Below are 17,836 nucleotides of genomic sequence, written 5' to 3'. Positions count from 1 at the left end.
CTCCTAGGCCTACATAAAAATGCCATCCGCCCCTTACAAATCCTGCAAAATACTGCAGCCCGCATTCTTTCTAATACAAACTCAAAGGAACATTTTACACCAGTTTTGAAGGATTTACACTGGCTCCCCATTCAATCTCGCATACACTATAAGACACTAACACTTATCCATAAAGCCCTCCACAATCCCGAAATGAAATGGTTTAATAATACACTACAATTTCAAAATTCTATCAAACCTACCAGAAATCAATACCTTGCCACATTGCAGACCCCTTCGCCTAAACTATATAACTATGCCTCCACCAAAGCGCGAGCACTTTCTTTTGCTGGCCCTTTTTTATGGAATACCATGCCCACCGAACTGCGCCTTGAGCCATCTCCCAAAACATTCAAGCAAAAACTCAAGACATGGTTATTTACACATGCCTATACTTGAAATATATATGTCCTTCCTCTCCTCTACCTGCCCTGCCTTATCTACCCGACATCCACTGTCTATATACCAACTCTAACTTCCCTATTTCTATTACTATAAATATCCTACCATATAATTGCTCTTAATCGCATTCGAAGCGCTATCTCTCCCTTCTTACCACCTCTAATTTAGAACTCCATCCCCTCTTAACCCTTTCCCTTAGCTTTTACTTATTCCCCTTGAACCATTTACTCTCTAGTACTGTTTAATTTAGTTCAGTTAAGTTACAACTATATGATAGTTGTCTAAAATAAAAAAAAATAAAAATTCTAATTGTTTGATGTTTAAATATTTATATACTTACCTTTGTTAATTGTATAACGCCTATATAACTCTGTTAAATGTATAACGCTTTGGCGTAAGTTCCTGTTTACTGTACACCGACGTGATATCTTTGATGAGCAGCGGTATATAAAAATTTATAAATAATAAATAATAATAATGTAATCTGCAACAGTAACAGGTAAATTAACAAGAATTCATACAGTTAATGCTAACTATGCATTAATTTTCACTGTAGTTAACCAGTACCTGGGGAGGTTCAGGCTATCCTCTCACAAGGATGTGTAGAGCTGGGACAGTCTTGGCAAAGATGTGCTTCCTTTGCAGACCCAGCCAAGCCTAGAGAGTTCTAATTAATTCTGGACTAGTTCTCTGCAGGCTATATCTGAAGAACCAAAGAGGGCACAAAGTAATAGCTCTCTCACCAAATGCACTGCAAGTTGTTACAAAACTCCCTGAGGATACTCGTAATCAAATGCTCCAAGCCTCCTTCTCAGTGTAGCAGGTATTCTAAGACTCAGTTTGAGCTACAGTGTTGTAAAGGTCAGAGCACAAACTGTTGGCTAGCTTAATTGAAATGAGCTCTCTGGAGAAGACAGGGCAAAAGTAATCAAAATGCAAATAAAAACCCTGATTTCACCACAAATTTCTGGAAGACAGGTTTATAAATAATTATTAGCAAAACAGACTTGGGTATCTCTACTGCTTACTTCTAGGAGTAAGCAATATGGAACTGACTTTCTTATTGGGATCGGCCAGGCACATCCAATCCCAACTTCAAAGAAATAATGCTAGGCTTGATGGACAATTGGTCTGATCTAACATTACATGTCTTCTTTCCCTGTACACACCCACATCAGTCCAGACTCTTGGGATGTACCTAAGCTCCCTTTAACTAGGGTGGGACCTGGAGAGTTCCACTTATAGAACACACTCACCAAAGCACATGGAAGTCAGAGCCCCGACATCCAAGTAATGTCTAGCAAAAGTGTGTGACTTCCCAGTAGCTGTCCTGCAAATTTCATGTGGAGATGCCTGTTGTGACTCAGCCCAGGTGGTCACCTGAGAACACATCGAGTACACCCCTAAACCCGACACCAGGTGCCCTATAGAAATGTAAGTCAACTCAATTGCTTCCTTCAGCCACTGCGCAATTATAGCCTTAAGATGCCTTACCTCTCTTCTTTGGACCACTCCACAGAACAAAAGAGGTGATCCGATTTACAGAAATCATTAGTGACCTTTAGATGCCTCGATAATCCACACCTCCCATCTAAGAACCTAAGCTCCACCGCATGAGGCATAGAGGAATCCAAATCCGGAAAAGCTGGAAGTTCCACTGTCTAAGATGGAATGCCAAGACTAGCTTAGGCAGAAAACAAGGCATCATGCATAAAGATACCCCCAAATCTAAAATCTGTAGAAATGGATCTCAACACAACAGTGCCTGGAGCTCTGAAATTCTCCTGGCTGAACAAATAGCCACCCAGAAAGCCACTTTAACAGTTAGGTCCTTAGAAAATTAATTTTTATTGGTTTTTACTTTACAGTAAGAATGAGTGACAGCCAAATCTACCAGGTGGTACTAGTGAACAAGTATATACATTTCCAATTTTAACACAGAAAAATAGTTTCAACAGGTAATACCACTATACGAGCTAAGCAGGCATCACCACCAACTCAAAAATTCCTGGTACATCTTCTCATCCCTATAACAACCCTCTCCCCCCCCCCCCCCCTCCCCATCCTCACTTCCCAGAAGCGATCGTTAATACCATACCATCATTTATATCAGGCAAGAAAATTTCAACTCCAAATGTGTAGTCCCTACTTCACCAATTTTGTCTCAGAGTTCTGCAGGAAATGATGGAAAGAGTGGCCTTCAAATCACATGGAAGCCATTAATGGAGTTAGGATTAAAGGATCCACTGATGGATTTACTTCTTCTACAATATCAATCATAGCCAGCTTCCAGGCAGCTAGTGATGGGCCAGATTTCTCAAGCCATACTTTCAAAATACTATTTTTTTGCCATCAAGCAACTTTTGACAAGTAGAAGCCTCTGATCTCTCCTCAGGACACTAGGTCACTCAATGTGCCCTAAAATACAGAAGGACTGTGACCAGGTAATGTCGAGTATCTGCATGGAGTTCAGGAAGTCTCTAACATCCTTCCATAATTCTTGAATGAATAATAAGAAATTCCCAAAGACAAAGAAGAAAGGATGCCTCCACTTTGCTGCATTTTCCACAGGCACTAGAATCCGATATACGAACTCTAAAGGTTTTAAGCGGCCAGTAATACAACCTATTCACTATATTATATTGCATCTCTCTTAATGTTACATTTTGAGCAGCCTTAGTGAGCTGTGAAGAACAAGCATACAAATCATGCTAAGCATGGGTGTAGCTTGCTTATTGCGGCGGTTACTACCCCTACTACCTCTAACTAATCAAGCTAGATATTTCACTTGGATGCAGCTCCATCACCGCTCTCTACATTAATGGCGGGGGTGGAAGGGAATTAGAACCAAGAGCTAAGAGAAACAGATAAGTATGAGAGAAAAAATGAGGGAAGCTTGCTGGGCAGACTGGATGGGCCATTTGGTCTTCTTCTGCCGTCATTTCTATGTTTCTATGTTTCTATGTATACTCAATCATTAAATCTTTACTCCAAATATCTGCAAGAGAAATTAAGATATGATAATCTGTTATAGAGTGTAAGTATTTATACAATATTGTTAAAAACAGTTTTCTCCTTTGATAAAGATGACAGTCTTTGAAATGGACCAGAAGTATATTGCTCCCCCTTCTTACCTAAGATTCTGTTTATATACGGGTCGATCCTGTAAGGCCGCGGTAATAACAGTGCGGCAGTGTCAGGCGCACCCTTCCTCCCCGCACGCACAGTTCTCTTCACTAACTCCCCAATACTCTCCTCTAATCGCATGCAAATGCATGCCGCGGCTTTAAAGCGGTAGGGAAGGGTTATGCCCGCGTAACCCATTTTACTGTATAGGCGCTTAATACAGCGCCTATACAGTAACCAGGGTGCGCTGGTACCTGTCATTTCAAATGTCATTTCAAATGACAGGCACCATGAAGTGAAAAAAAAAAATACCAAAATATGTAAAAACCTGAGTGTTCAAAAAAAAAAATTTTTAAATACCTGTCGGAGGGCCGCATGGGTCCAGGTGGCGGCGGGAGCCGGGTGGTCGCGTGTTAAATCTAGGCCGCGGGCGGGTGGGCGCCTGTTCCAGGCGGCAGCGGCAGCGGCGGCGGGGGGACACGCGTTAGTTCGAGACGGTCGGTGGGCGGCGGGTGGTCGCGTGTTAAATCTAGGCCGGGTCCGCACAGGCGCGCATTCCTTCACTGCCGGTGGGGGCTGCCTCTCGGCAGCCCCCACCGGCAGTGAATGAATGCGCGCCTGTGCGACACCTGCGATTCGGCGCTCAAGGCAGTCACATGCCGTGACGTCACGGCATGTGACTGCCTTGAGCGCCGAATCGCAGGGGTCGCATTCATTCACTGCCGGTGGGGGCTGCCCCGGCAGCCCCCACCGGCAGTGAATGAATGCGCGCATGTGCGACCCCGGCAATTCGGCAGGGGTCGGCCGTGACGTCACGGCATGTGACTGCCTTGAGCGCCGAATCGCAGAGGGTCGCACAGGCGTGCATTCATTCACTGCCGGTGGGGGCTGCCGAGAGGCAGCCCCCACCGGCAGTGAATGAATGCGCGCCTGTGCGGACCCGGCCTAGATTTAACACGCGACCACCCGCCGCCCACCGACCGTCTCGAACTAACGCGTGTCCCCCCGCCGCCGCTGCCACTGCCGCCTGGAACAGGCGCCCACCCGCCCGCGGCCTAGATTTAACACGCGACCACCCGGCTCCCGCCGCCGCCTGGGCCCACGCAGCCCTCCGACAGGTATTTAAAAAATTTTTTTTTTTTTTTTGAACACTCAGGTTTTTACATATTTTGGTATTTTTTTTTTTCACTTCATGGTGCCTGTCATTTCAAATGTCATTTGAAATGACATTTGAAATGACAGGTACCAGCGCACCCTGGTTACTGTATAGGCGCTGTATTAAGCGCCTATACAGTAAAATGGGTTACGCGGGCATAACCCTTCCCTACCGCTTTAAAGCCGCGGCATGCATTTGCATGCGATTAGCGGAGAGTATCGGGGAGTTAGTGAAGAGAACTGTGCGTGCGGGGAGGAAGGGTGCGCCTGACACTGCCGCACTGTTATTACCGCGGCCTTACAGGATCGACCCGTATATAAACATCTCTCCAGGCACAGTGTGGGAATGCTCTAAGGCTGTACTGAGAGACCAGCTTATATCTAAGGCAGCCTCCTGTAAGAAAGCGAAGGAAAGAAAGAGGCTGCTCTTACTAAGTTTGCGTATGTTGTTGGGTAAGACACTAACACAGTCTACTGCTGTTTATCATCGGCTACTTGGAGTTAAATCTGCATTACAGTGGCTTGATGATGACCAGCTAGCATACCGATCAGATATGGTTAAGCAGACTTACTATGAAGGAGGCAATAAAGCTGGAAGGTTACTAGCTCGCTAGTTAAAAGCATGATTAGCTCAAAGGTCAATCACTAAAATTAAAGACGCACGAGGAAATATCTGTACTACTACAGCTGAGATGCGGGATTGCTTCATGGAGTTTGTATAAAAACATTTTATTAGTTTCAAATAAACAAATACAACCTCCACAGTGAGGAAAGGGATTCTGCAATCCTCACCAGGAACACTAACAAAGTATGATCTAATGTTATTCCCTCTTATCCACTCCCTTCCCCTCCCCCCCGGGGTAATCCCTCAGAGACTACAAATATTACAAAAAACAGAGTTCAAGAGTCCAAAATCTTCAGGGCAATTAGCTCATCCAACTGGACGTGAGGATTGTGGGCTAGGTCAAACATTGTTGAGAATTAAACTGCGGGCTCTGTGTGGCAGGGATTGCAAATAAGGCTCCCAAATCTTTAGAAATTTCCACTTGTGTTTTGGGAAGAGTCGTAAAGAGAGAGATTCCATATGCATCAAACAATGAAACTGGTTTCGCCATTGCAGGAAGGATGGAGGAGTCGACTCTTTCCATTGCAGTAAGATCTGTTTCTTTCCCACATAGCACACCTTTTGAAAAAGTATGCGTGTGGAAACTGTCCATATTGTCATTAAAGGGAGATGATCAAATAATAGAGCACGTGGGGAGAGTGGAACAGAGATATCCAACAAACCATTTAAATACTGTAACACCCATATCCAAAATTTCCTGATGCATTTACAGTCCCAAAACAAGTGTATCAATGATCCTACTTGAAGATTACACTTCCCACATAGTGACGAAAATGTCAGCTCAGAGCGGCAGGTTGTCAGGGTGGAGACATAAGCTCTCCATAGGAATTTAAATTGCATTTCTCGGTAATATTGATTGGAAGTCACAGCCGTGATGGAGTGAAATCCTGCTTTAATCATATTACCAGTCAATTGGAAGGGGTGATCTTTCTCCCAGCGATCTTGTAACAACCACCACAAATCTTGTCCACTATTCACACTCAGGTGTTTATAGTGGCTGGAGAGAGAGGGGGGTTGATTTTGATCCAAAGACCAGAACTTTTCCAACTTATGAAAAATCGCAGCCTGCACGCTCTCAGCCGGCAAGGAGGTAACATGCTTCATGGAGTTTTATTCCTCCCTTTATAGTGAGAATACTTACATTAGTGATTCAGATATTGACCTTTATTTACAGACCATTTCCTTGCCGTCTCTCTCTCCAGAACAGCAGCAATATTTAGATAGGCCTATTATCACAGCGGAAGTCCTTCAGGTTATAAAGCAGCTCAAGAATGGTAAATCCCATGGGTTAGATGGCTTTTCTAGTGGGTATTATTGTCATCTATCTCTAGTGGCCCCCTTAACAGACATGTTTAATCCAAAAGAGATGGTAGCTCTCTACCAAGACACTTATTGTGGCTGGAATATCAGTAATAGCCAAGCTGGGGAGGTCCCTACCATCTGCGGGTCTTATAGACATATATTATTGATCAATCTAGATTTGAAAATTTTGACTAGAGTTCTAGCTCTTTGGCTGAATACTTTTGCGCCAGAGCTTGTCCACTCAGATCAAATGGGCTTTATTCCGCAGCGAATGGCTGCACACAATGTTCGTAAGATTATAGATTTAATGTGGTGGGTTGATCGGGAACGCATTCCATCCATTTTATTGTCCATTGATGCTGAAAAGACGTTCAAGCCTTGTTCACTGGTCATTTCTATTTAAAACTTTACAGCAAATTAATTTTGGCCCTTTCTTCCTTCAATGGTTAATGAAATTATACGAGAGCTGAGGCAAGAGTGAAGGTAAATGGAGGATACGGGCGTAGTTTCCAGATTGGCTGTGGCACCAGACAGGGGATGTCCACTCTCCCCACTATTATTCGCGCTGTTCCTGGAACCTTTAGCCTCTAGAGTTCGAGCATCCTCAGTCATTAGAGGGGTTTGCATGGGTTCGTCCTACTTTAAGTTATTTTTATATTTAAGTATCTCTATTAAGAATTTTTTAAGAAAAACAGGTACATAATGAGCTGTGTAACAAAAACAGGATCAGACACATTGGTGTAACACTTTCCAATGTCTGTATACCTTACATGTATCACATCCCTTCCAACCAAGCAAATCCCCATAAGACAAACTCCCCTTCCCCCACTAACCATCATCAAAGGTGTTATCCAAGCAAAAACAAAAAAGAGATACCTAGTAATCATTAAGGATTACACTTCTAGCTCTAAGAGACAAAGATTGAAATAGGGTTCCCAAACAGATAGGAAAGTCCTACATTAACTCGACAAATCAACTTTATCAATATACTTTACATTCAGGCACATAATATGAATTTGATTCCTCCAAGGTGTAAGAATAGAGGAAACATCACCTACCCAATATTGCAATATGACTCTTTACAAACAACAAAACCTTTCTAATCTAGAGTCTAAGGAAATGTTTTCTCAACGCCACTCCTCACATATCAAAAAGCATCACATCAGGCTGGAAGGGTAAAAGTATATCAGTAATCTGAAAAATATAGTTCCTCACCATCTTCCAGAACCTGAGGACAACTCCAAAATTGATGTCCCAAGGTTCCAATCGAACCAGAGCATTTACTACAGAGTTCCGAATTTGAAACAGACATGCTGGCCCGAACAGACACTCCATCTTCTCAAGCCAGGCCTGGTGTCCTTTTGGGGTCATCAGAGCGCACCTGCTGCAACCCCGATGTCATGCGATGCCCCCTGGCACAGGACACACCTATCATGGGAGTTCATGATAAACAAGTCCTCATGCACCGGTCGATGATGTCATTGCAAAAGAAAATGGACATGATGCTAACATCGATGGCCGACAGGCACAGAGTGCTCCACCACCCTGGGGATAGACTGCAAAAGGAAACTTACTGAAACATCAAATACCTTGACTGAGACGATAAAAGAAAACCAGGGGTACCTTGCGTCAACTGTGCATTCCTGATGTATCAAAATTACTGCGAAAAACACCACAAATCTTCCAAAGCAGAAAAAGAGAGACTAGACACTGGCCTCTGCGGAAAAGAAGAGATTGAGGGGACCCCATGTGGATGCGTGAGATTGCCAGAGCATGCTCAGAGAGACTCGGACAAAGTTCTAGAAAATTTAATATATGTTTTCTATTCCAGGCCTCATAAAATGACGTCAACCATGTGTGAGGATTACTATTCCACTTGTCCTCAGAGAAAATATATTCTACTCCAACCTGGTGCTTCACCTTTCCATAACACAGGAGAGGGTCAGAGAATTAAATAAGAATGGTTTTGGATGTTACACAGCAACCGCTATTCCCCAAGAATATCACAGAGCAAATAAGTATAAAGTGACTCACCACCAAGGATGGACAACAGGTGTTTCCCCAGTGCCTCTATAGCAGATGGGTCACTGCACTGCTGGGCTAGGTGTTTTAACGCTACCACTGCCTCATCCATCAGTTGTGCATTGTTAGATTTCAACTGGTCTAAAAAAAATAAGGAAAAATTAGAAACAAGCTGCAATATGCAGTAGTCTTTGACTCAGCAATAGCACAAGAGAATAGTAATCCAAAAATTCTGTTTACGAGCACACAGCTCGTGAAAGTTCAGAGTATGCTCTACATTATAGGAAATAGACAACATTTCTCTTTTTTCAGGTTTTTATCTGACTTGGTTTGCACTTCTCCTGGTGGTTGTGCGCTGTTGCCTCATGATTTTATTTTACTATTTGAAATATTTCATGTATTTTTATTGTTTTGTCTGTATTTATTTTCATTGCTTTGCTTATTTTGCAATTTGTTTTGTTTTTTTGTTTTGTTTAAATTAATGTTTTCCAAATATTTTCAAGCCCAAGACACACCTACATCAACAAAAATGTATGGCACACCAACCTTCATGGGATAGGCCGTGCAGATATGGAGAAGACTCGTATGGTCAAAAAAAGAGCTAAGGAAGCACTAAAAGCCTCATCAGTTTCTGTTACAAATTTTAAAACAAAGGGCAAGAGGGGACAGAGACACACGTTTCCCTCGTATGTACAAGAAGGGAGAAGTCAGTGTGCTGGTGGCAGCGGCTCAGTTAGTTACCTTGGCTGCTGCATGTGGATGCCAAGAACACTGTCTCATTCAGCCTGGGGATAAGAAAGGGGAGAAAAGATGAGGAGATGCTGCTGCACTATGTATGCCGAACAAAGCAGGGCCTGGCTATCCATGCCCTGAAAGATGCTGAGAGTAGAGGCCAGGTAATAGTCTGGATCCAAGCTAACTCTAGTGGTGACTTCTCCAGAGCACACCTCTGAAGTTTGAAGGCTTTCTGGTTGGGAAACACTGGCTTATATTTTTGCCATACTTACATTTAGATTTTGAATTAACCATAGTGTATTATGTGTATTGATCATTATTATGTTGTACCTATCCTGGAGTTACTTTTAGAGGTCAATATTCAAAGGCATTAACCAGAAAACCAGTAAATTATCTGGCTAAATACCAACTTTGGAACATCTAAGGCACTTAAGCCAGCTAAACTTTAGCCGATTAAGTACCTGATTCACTCAGGGTTTTTCCCCATAGACACAAAACAAAAGAAAATCATTAATAAATCTGGCCCTAAGTTAGGGGCGTTTTGGGGGCATTCTGCGATGGGGATTAGTTAGCCAAAAGGCTTACAAGCTAACACCGATATCTGAAGTTAGATTAATATGTTTTTCAGCTAACTCTAGCTGGCCCCAGAAATAGGTCTAAATGTTATCTGGGAACGTGCTCCTAGGTAACTTTAGGTTTAATGAGCTACATTCAAAAGAATATAGCTGATTAGGCAGCTACAGAATTAAAAAAAAAAAAAAGAGAAAAAAGAACAGAGCAGGTCTGGCTGTCTGATGTTCCACCACTGCTCCCTTTGAGTTATGTGCACGTGCATGTGTACACAGATCATGAAATCTGCACACATGGCAAAAACACAGTACACACAAACTGCATTATAACATATCTTTACTATATATTTAGGCTTAATTATAACAAACATGAAATCAAATTTATTTGATGTTTTCTATTTATTTAAAACTGATATGCTGTAATAACAGAATTATTTTCATTAATGGAGAAATTAATTACCTGATAATTTCTTTTTCATTAGTGCAGACAGATAGATTCAAGACCAATGGGTTCTTTGCTCCACTGCTAGGAGATGGAGATGGAGTCAGGTTTCAAAATGGACGTCACCTTAGATATAGTCCTGCAGTGACCTCAGCCATTCAGAATTCCCTTCAAAAGCCATTGTGGACCAACTCTTATTCAAAAACTTGAGTAAAATTTGGCTATAATGTAATAACTTGATTAAAAACTGGGGACCGTAACTGTACTCAACCAAACATAAGCGCTGAATCCCAGCAATATTATAGATGCCCTGATCTAGGGATAGGGTGATGGCTTACCCATAACCTCCTGGAATCAATATTCACCTCATGGGTGATTCCTTGGTACCGTTCATGGGCAGTCGTTGGCGGGATGCTGAGTCCATCTGTCTACACTGAGAAAAATGAAATTATCAGGTAAGTAATTTCTCCATTTTCTAGCGTGAAGCCAGATGGACTCAGGACCAACAGGTTGTACAAAAGCTACTCTCGAACACGATGGGAGGCTGCCCGCGGCCTATTTGGCACAGCCCTCGCAAAGGCTGCATCCTCTTAGGCCTGAATGTCCAAGCGATGGACCTGGAGAAGGTGTGTAAAGGAGGACCACATCGCTGCTCGACAGATGTCAATGGGAGACACTAACTTACTTTCCGCCCAGGATACTGCCTGGGCCCTAGTAGAATGAGCTTTAACCTGAAGGGGTAAAGGCTTCCCTGCCTCTACATAAGCTCCCGTGATCACTTCCTTGATCCAGCGAGCTATGGTAGCTCCCAAAGCTGCTTTGCCTTGTTTCTTCCATCGTGAAGAACAAACAAGTGGTCCATCTTGCGCACCGGTACTGAATGTTCCAGATACCGTACTAAAAGCCTACTGACGTTTAAGTGGCGTAGCATGCGGTAGCCTTCCATGTCCTTGCATCTATCAAGGGATGGTAAGGAAATGGACTGGTTCAGGGGAAACTCCGAGACTACCTTTGGTAAGAAGGAAGGAATGGTGTGAACCTGTACTGTTCCTGGAGTAAACCAAAGGAATGGCTCCCGACATGACAGCGCCTATAGTTCAGAGATGCGATGAGCGGAGCATATCGACACCAGCGTTAAAAGGCATAGAGACAGACTGTGCAGCAGCTGAAAGGAAGGCCCTACTAAAAAGTTCAATACTAGATTGACGTTCCATAGGGGGACCGGCCACATTAAGGGTGGTTGGAGGCGTTTATCCCCTTTTAGGAAACGAGCCAAATCCGGATTCGTCGACAGGCAAGTCCCATTCACCCTACCCCTGAAAAAGGAGAGCGCCACCACCTGGACCTTCAAGGAGTTGAGGGACAACCCGTTGTTTAGGCTGTCCTGTAAAAATTCCAGAATCATGGGGATCTTGGTTGTCCGCGGGGGCACCCCGCATTCCTCGCACCAGGCCTCAAATATTCTCCAGATCCACACATATGCCAGGGATGTCGAGAACCTCCGTGTGCCGAGCAAGGTGGCAATTGCAGCCGCCAAATATTCATGCTTCATCAGGCAAGCCCTCTCAGGAGCTAGACTGTAAAACAAAACAGAGTTGGATCCTAGTGAAGGATCAGACCTTGTTGGAGAAGGTTCTATGCAGGGGGAGACATTGGGGGCTCTCCACTAGAAGTCTCCACATGTCTGCATGCCACGGGTGCATAGGGCAATCCAGGGCATTCGATCTTGCAGATAACCTTGTCCAGGAGAGGCCACCAAGGGAAGGTGCACAGTAAGACTTCCTCTGGCCAGGTCTGGACAAGGGCGTCGATCCCTTAGGAGTGCTGTTCTCTTCTGCGACTGTGAGATGCGGCCAGTAGGTTGATGGATGGGAGTCTCCAGCAATCTACTAGGAGCTGAAAGGCTCTGGTCGACATCGCCCATTCCCCTGGATCCAGACTCTCCCTGCTGAGAAAGTCTGCTCTGACTGTCTTTTCCCACGATGTGGGTGGCCAAGATCCTTGTAGATTTAACTGCACCCATTCCATAAGGGGGTCTATCTCCAGAGACACTTGCTGGCTTTTGGCTCCTACCTGGCAGTTGATGTAGGCTACCGCTGTTGCACTGTCTGACATCACGTGGACTGCTTGTCCCTGGAGCCTTTGGCTGAATTACAGACACGCTAATCTGACAGGTCATGCTTCCAGGCGATTTATGTTCCAGCGCGCCTCTTCCTTGATCCATCGTCCCTGGGTTGTCAAGTCCTGACAGTGAGCTCCCCACCCATCGTGAGGACTAGCCAGTTCAGTGGGGACAGGCTTACACACTTGCTTAGGTGACCTTCCTGTAGCCACCACTAGAGCCGAGAAATATTTCCATTGATAGGTGGAGGCGAATCGAGTAGTCTTGAGACAGTGGGTTCCAATTTGACATTAGGGAGCGTAGGAGTGGCCGCATGTGTGCCCTCACCCACAGTACTACCTCCAGGATTAACACCATCAGGCCAAAGACCTGGAGATAGTTCCACACTCTGGGGCGCATAGTGTTTGTCAACCGATGTACTTGGCACATCAGTTTCCTTATCCTCGAAGGAGAGAGGAAGACTTTGTCCTGCTTGGTGTCAAACCAGACTCCCAGGTTCTCTAAGGACTGGGAGGGCTTGAGGCTGCTCTTGTCCATGTTCACGACCCAAGTTACTGAAGCAGGGACCTTTCCCTGCTGGTCATCTGGAGGCTCTCATCCAACAACTTTGCTCAGATCAGCCAATTGTCTAAGTAAGAGTGCCACCAGGATCCCTTCTTTGCTCAGTGCCACCGCCATTATTTTGGAGAACATTCTGGGGGTGGTTGCCGGGCTGAAGAGAAACACCCGGAAATTATAATGGCGGACCAGTCCCACAAAGTGTAGGAAACACTGGTGGTCTTGAGGAATTGGGATATGAAGTTAGGCCTCAGAGATGTCCAGGGAGGTAAAGAACTCTCCGGTTGTACGGCCATTATGATGTAGCGAAGAGTTTTCATGTGGAAGTGAATTATCCGCAGATGACGACTAACACTCTTGAGGTCCAGGATGGGTCAAATGAACCCTCCCTTCTTGGGTACGATGAAATAGATGGAATAATGCCCGTTATTTTCCAGGGGCATAGGTACTGGGGTTATAACCCTCAAACTGAGGAGCCTTATCAACATGGATTCAACTGCCAATATTTTGAGCTGGGAGTGGCAAGGTGACATGAACATGTCCCAAGGGATGCTGTGAAATTCCAGAGCATATCCTTCTCGTTATATGTCCAGTACCCATTTGTCAGACGTGATCTCGACCCCCCACTGATAGAAGAGCGATAGTCGGCCTTCTATCTCTTCTTCCCGTGGATGGGTTGGCCAAAGTTGGGAAGTTCAGGTAGAACCTGAGTCCAAACCAGCTCCTCTTTTTGGTTGTTGGCTCTGAAAGGACTAAGACTTTCCAGAGGGCAGAGATATCTGAAATGACGAGTTTCTGTAGGGTCGGAATCACTGGAAGCCCCTGGCCCGACCCCTCATGGACGAGGGGCACTGCAACCTCTTTTTCTTATCTTCCAGTAGCCGAGGCACTGTAGATTCACACCATTTACTGACCAGCTTTTCCAATTCGCTTCCGCATAGGAGAGATCCCTTAGAGCATCTTTGTGAGGTTTGCCTTAGAGGTCATGACCGCTGACCAATTTTGCAGCCTTAGCTGTCTTCTGGCTGCCACCACTGAGGCTACTCCTCTGGCCAAGTTCGCGTCCACATAGGGGTCACTCTTCAGAATCCTAACATAAAATTACAAAATAACAACACAAAAAAAATGGGAGAAACCCAACTCCGCAGGGTGGTGAGCGGGTTTCGTGAGGACTAACATCCTGCTGTCCTGAGAGAACAACTGTTACAAGTAAGCAACTCTGCTTTCTCCAAGGACCCGCAGGATGGTAGTTATCACACATGGGAGAATATAGGCTGCTACCCCAACAGAAAAGGAGACCAACGGATGCCTAACAGGTGCCAATGGGCACAACACCAGTGATGTTTGTAACAGAGGAGGAGGAGACAGCCTAAATCTAAACAACAGGCCCTAGGTTGGGAGCGCTGGATTCTACACATCGAACAGGTTCCCGAGGATAGACTGGCCGAACCTACTGTCACGTCGGCCGTCCCTATCCAGACAGTAACGGAATATGAATGTGTGGCGAGAACTCTACATTGCAGCTTTGTAGATCTCCTCCATGGGAACTGCTAGCAAGTGACACTGCCATCACTCTGACAGAATGAGCCTTCACATGACTCGCAAGATGGAGTCCCACCTGGGCATAACAGAAGGTGATGCAATCTGCTAGCCAACTGGATAGTGTCTGTTTGACAACTGCAACCCCAACCTAGTCCTGTCAAAAGAAATAAAAAGTTGGGTGGACTGTCTACAGGCTTCTGTCTGCTCCAGATAGAAGTCAAAGGCACACTTGCAGTCCAAACTGTGCAGTGCTCGTTCGCCTTGGTGCGAATGGGACCTAGGAAAGAAAACTGGCAGGACAATTGACTGTTTTAGATGGAAATCTGTCACCACCTTAGGCAGGAACTTTCGCTGCATACGCAGAACCAACCTGTCATGAAAGAACTTAGTATAAGGTGTATAAGTCACTAAGGCCTGGAGCTCGCTGACCCTGCGAGCTGAAGTGACTGCCAACAAAAATATGACCTTCCAGGTCAGGTACTTCAGGTCACAGGTGCACAGCAGCTCATAAGGAGCTTTCATCAGCTGAGCCAATACCACACTGAGGTCCCAAGACATGGCAGGAAGCCTTAAGGTAGGCTTCAACTGAAGCCTGCCCTACATGCAGCATACAAGTATAGGCTGTACAGACATGGGTGTACCATCTACACCATGGTAGTATGTGCCAACTGCACTAAGATGAACCCTGACGGACTTCATTTTTAAGCCAACCTCTGAAAGGTGTAGAATATAGTCAAGCAGTTTTTGTGTGGGGCAGGAGAACGGATCTAGGGTCTTCTGCTCACGCCACACAGAAAACCTCTTCCTCTTCAGTCCATAGAGCTTTCTAGTGGAAGGCTTTCTGGACGTCACAAGGACCCAGAGACACATCCTCAGAAAGATCAAAAGGCTGCAAGATTATCCACTCAACATCCAGGCTGTGAAGGGCCTGGAGGTTGGAATGCCACAGCCTGCCCTGATTTTGCGTGATGAAATCTGGGGAAATTCCAGACTGATCAATTTCCGGATGACAATTCCTGCAGGAGTGGAAACCAGACCTATCTTGGCCAATGAGGGGCTATAAGGATCATAGTCCCTCTGTCCTCGCAAAGCTTTAAGAAAGTCTTCACCACTAAGGGAATCGGAGGATATGCATAAAGAAGACCACTGCTCATGATGGGCAAGGGCGTCCGATGCTGGTTTGCCATTTGACCTGGTCATGGAGCAGAACTGAAGCACTTTCCAATTATAAGGGGACGTGAACAGACCTACATCTGGACTCCCCCAGAGGTGGAAAATCCAATCTGGTACTTCCTGGTTCAGGGACCACTCATGGGGTCTGAAGGCTCAGCTCAGTATGCCTGGCATCATGTTCTCCGTTCTGGCCAGGTACATGGCCCTGAGCACCATCCTGTGGGACAGGGCCCAGGACTAGATCTGGACCGCTTCCTGGCACAGGAGGTACTTGGTTGTCGGTCTGGATCAGGACAATTTTGTTTTGAAAGTCCATAGCGCGTACCTGATCGCCCAAAGCTCCATGAAGTTGATTTGAGAAGATCGTTCCTGAGCAGACCACAGCCCCTAGGTGCCGAGCCCATCCACACCAGCTTCCCACACCAGGGTAGATGCATCCATGATTAGCACAATTTGAGTAGGGAGACTCCGAAAGGAAATGAAGAAATTACTTACCTGATAATTTTGTTTTCCTTACTGTAGACAGATGGACTCAGGACCAATGGGCATAGTGTACTCCTGATAGCAGTTGGAGACGGATCAGATTTCAATCTGACATCAGCCCTAGTACATATACCCCCCTGCAGGAAGTGCAGATCTTCAGTATTCTCCTCGAAAAGCATTGCGGATATATGCATGACTGAATAACTTGAATAACTTGGATAACTCGATTAATTTGAACTGGTTGAATTGGTTATAGCTGGAGACCGCCAGTGCCCTCAACCGAGAAACAAAATTATCAGGTAAGTAATTTCTCCATTTCCTAGCGTGTAGCAGACGGACTCAGGACCAATGGGATGTATAAAAGCTACTCCCGAACCGGGTGGAAGACTGCCCGTGGCACTCTTAGTACTGCCCTTGCAAATGCTGTGTCCTCTCGAGCCTGGACATCCAGGCGATAGAACCTAGAGAAGGTGTGGATGGAGGACCATGTCGCCGCCCGATAGATCTCGGCAGGTGACAGCATCTTGGTTTCCGCCGAGGACATTGCCTGGGCTCTAGTGGAATGGGCCTTGACTTGTAAAGGTAGCGGATTGCCTGCTTCTACATAGGCCGCCTTAATAACTTCTTTGATCCAGCGGGCTATGGTTGCTCGTGAGGCCACTTCCCCTTGCTTCTTCCCGCTGTGAAGGACAAATAGATGGTCCGTCTTTCGTACGGATTCCGACCTTTCCAGGTATCGGACTAGGAGTCTGCCGACGTTGAGGTGGCGCAGACTGCGAGGCACTTCCAAATTCTTATGCTCGTCTGGCGATGGAAGCGAGATGGTCTGGTTGAGATGGAAGCGAAAGACCACTTTGGGGAGGAAGGACAGGACCGTGCGTAACTGGATAGTTCCCGGAGTGAGTCTGAGGAACGGCTCCCAGCAGGACAGTGCTTGTAGCTCGGAGATACGATGGGCCGAACAGACTGCCACCAGGAAGGCTGTTTTCAATGTTAAGAGGTCTGAAGGAGGCTCCTGCTAAGAAATCTATGACCAGGTTGGGGTTCCATAGAGGCACCGGCCACTTTAGGAGTGGTTGGATCTGCTTGACTCCTTTCAGGAAACGGGAGACATCCTGGTGAGAGGCTAGGCTGCCTCCCTCACTCTTGATTCCGTAGCATGACAATGCAGCAACCTATACCTTTGATGGAGTTGAGAGACAATCCCTTCTGTAGGCCGTTCTGCAGGAATTCCAAAATTGCAGGAATTTTGACTGAGCGCGGAATGATGTCGCGGTCCTCACACCAGGCTTCAAATACTCTCCAAATCCTTATGTAAGTTAGGGATGTGGAGAACTTGCGGCTCGGAGTAGGGTGTCCATTACTGCCCCCGAGTATCCGCTCTTCCTCAGGTGAGTCCTCTCAATGGTCAGGCCTAAGAGAATCGAGCTGGATCGGCCCTTGTTGGAGCAGATCCCTGTGTGTTGGTAGCGGGAGGGGGCTCCCTGTCAGCAACCTTCGCATGTCTGCGTACCACGGTCTTCTTGGCCAGTCCGGGGCCA

At 45.7% G+C, this 17,836-nt stretch overlaps 1 protein-coding gene across 1 annotated transcript in view; it reads right to left on the bottom strand.

Annotated features, from left to right (window-relative positions):
• GCN1 (GCN1 activator of EIF2AK4) overlaps positions 1-17,836 on the bottom strand; it is a 433,190-nt gene that overhangs the window by 326,114 nt on the left and 89,240 nt on the right. Inside the window, 1 exon segment of the mRNA XM_029571925.1 lies at positions 8,684-8,812. Within this exon segment, the coding sequence (XP_029427785.1) occupies positions 8,684-8,812 (129 nt within the window).

Source organism: Rhinatrema bivittatum, chromosome 11, assembly GCF_901001135.1.
Source record: "Rhinatrema bivittatum chromosome 11, aRhiBiv1.1, whole genome shotgun sequence".
Taxonomy (NCBI): domain Eukaryota; kingdom Metazoa; phylum Chordata; class Amphibia; order Gymnophiona; family Rhinatrematidae; genus Rhinatrema; species Rhinatrema bivittatum.
The sequence above is the reverse complement of the archived record's forward strand: the minus strand, read 5'-3'. Positions and strand labels throughout refer to the sequence as shown.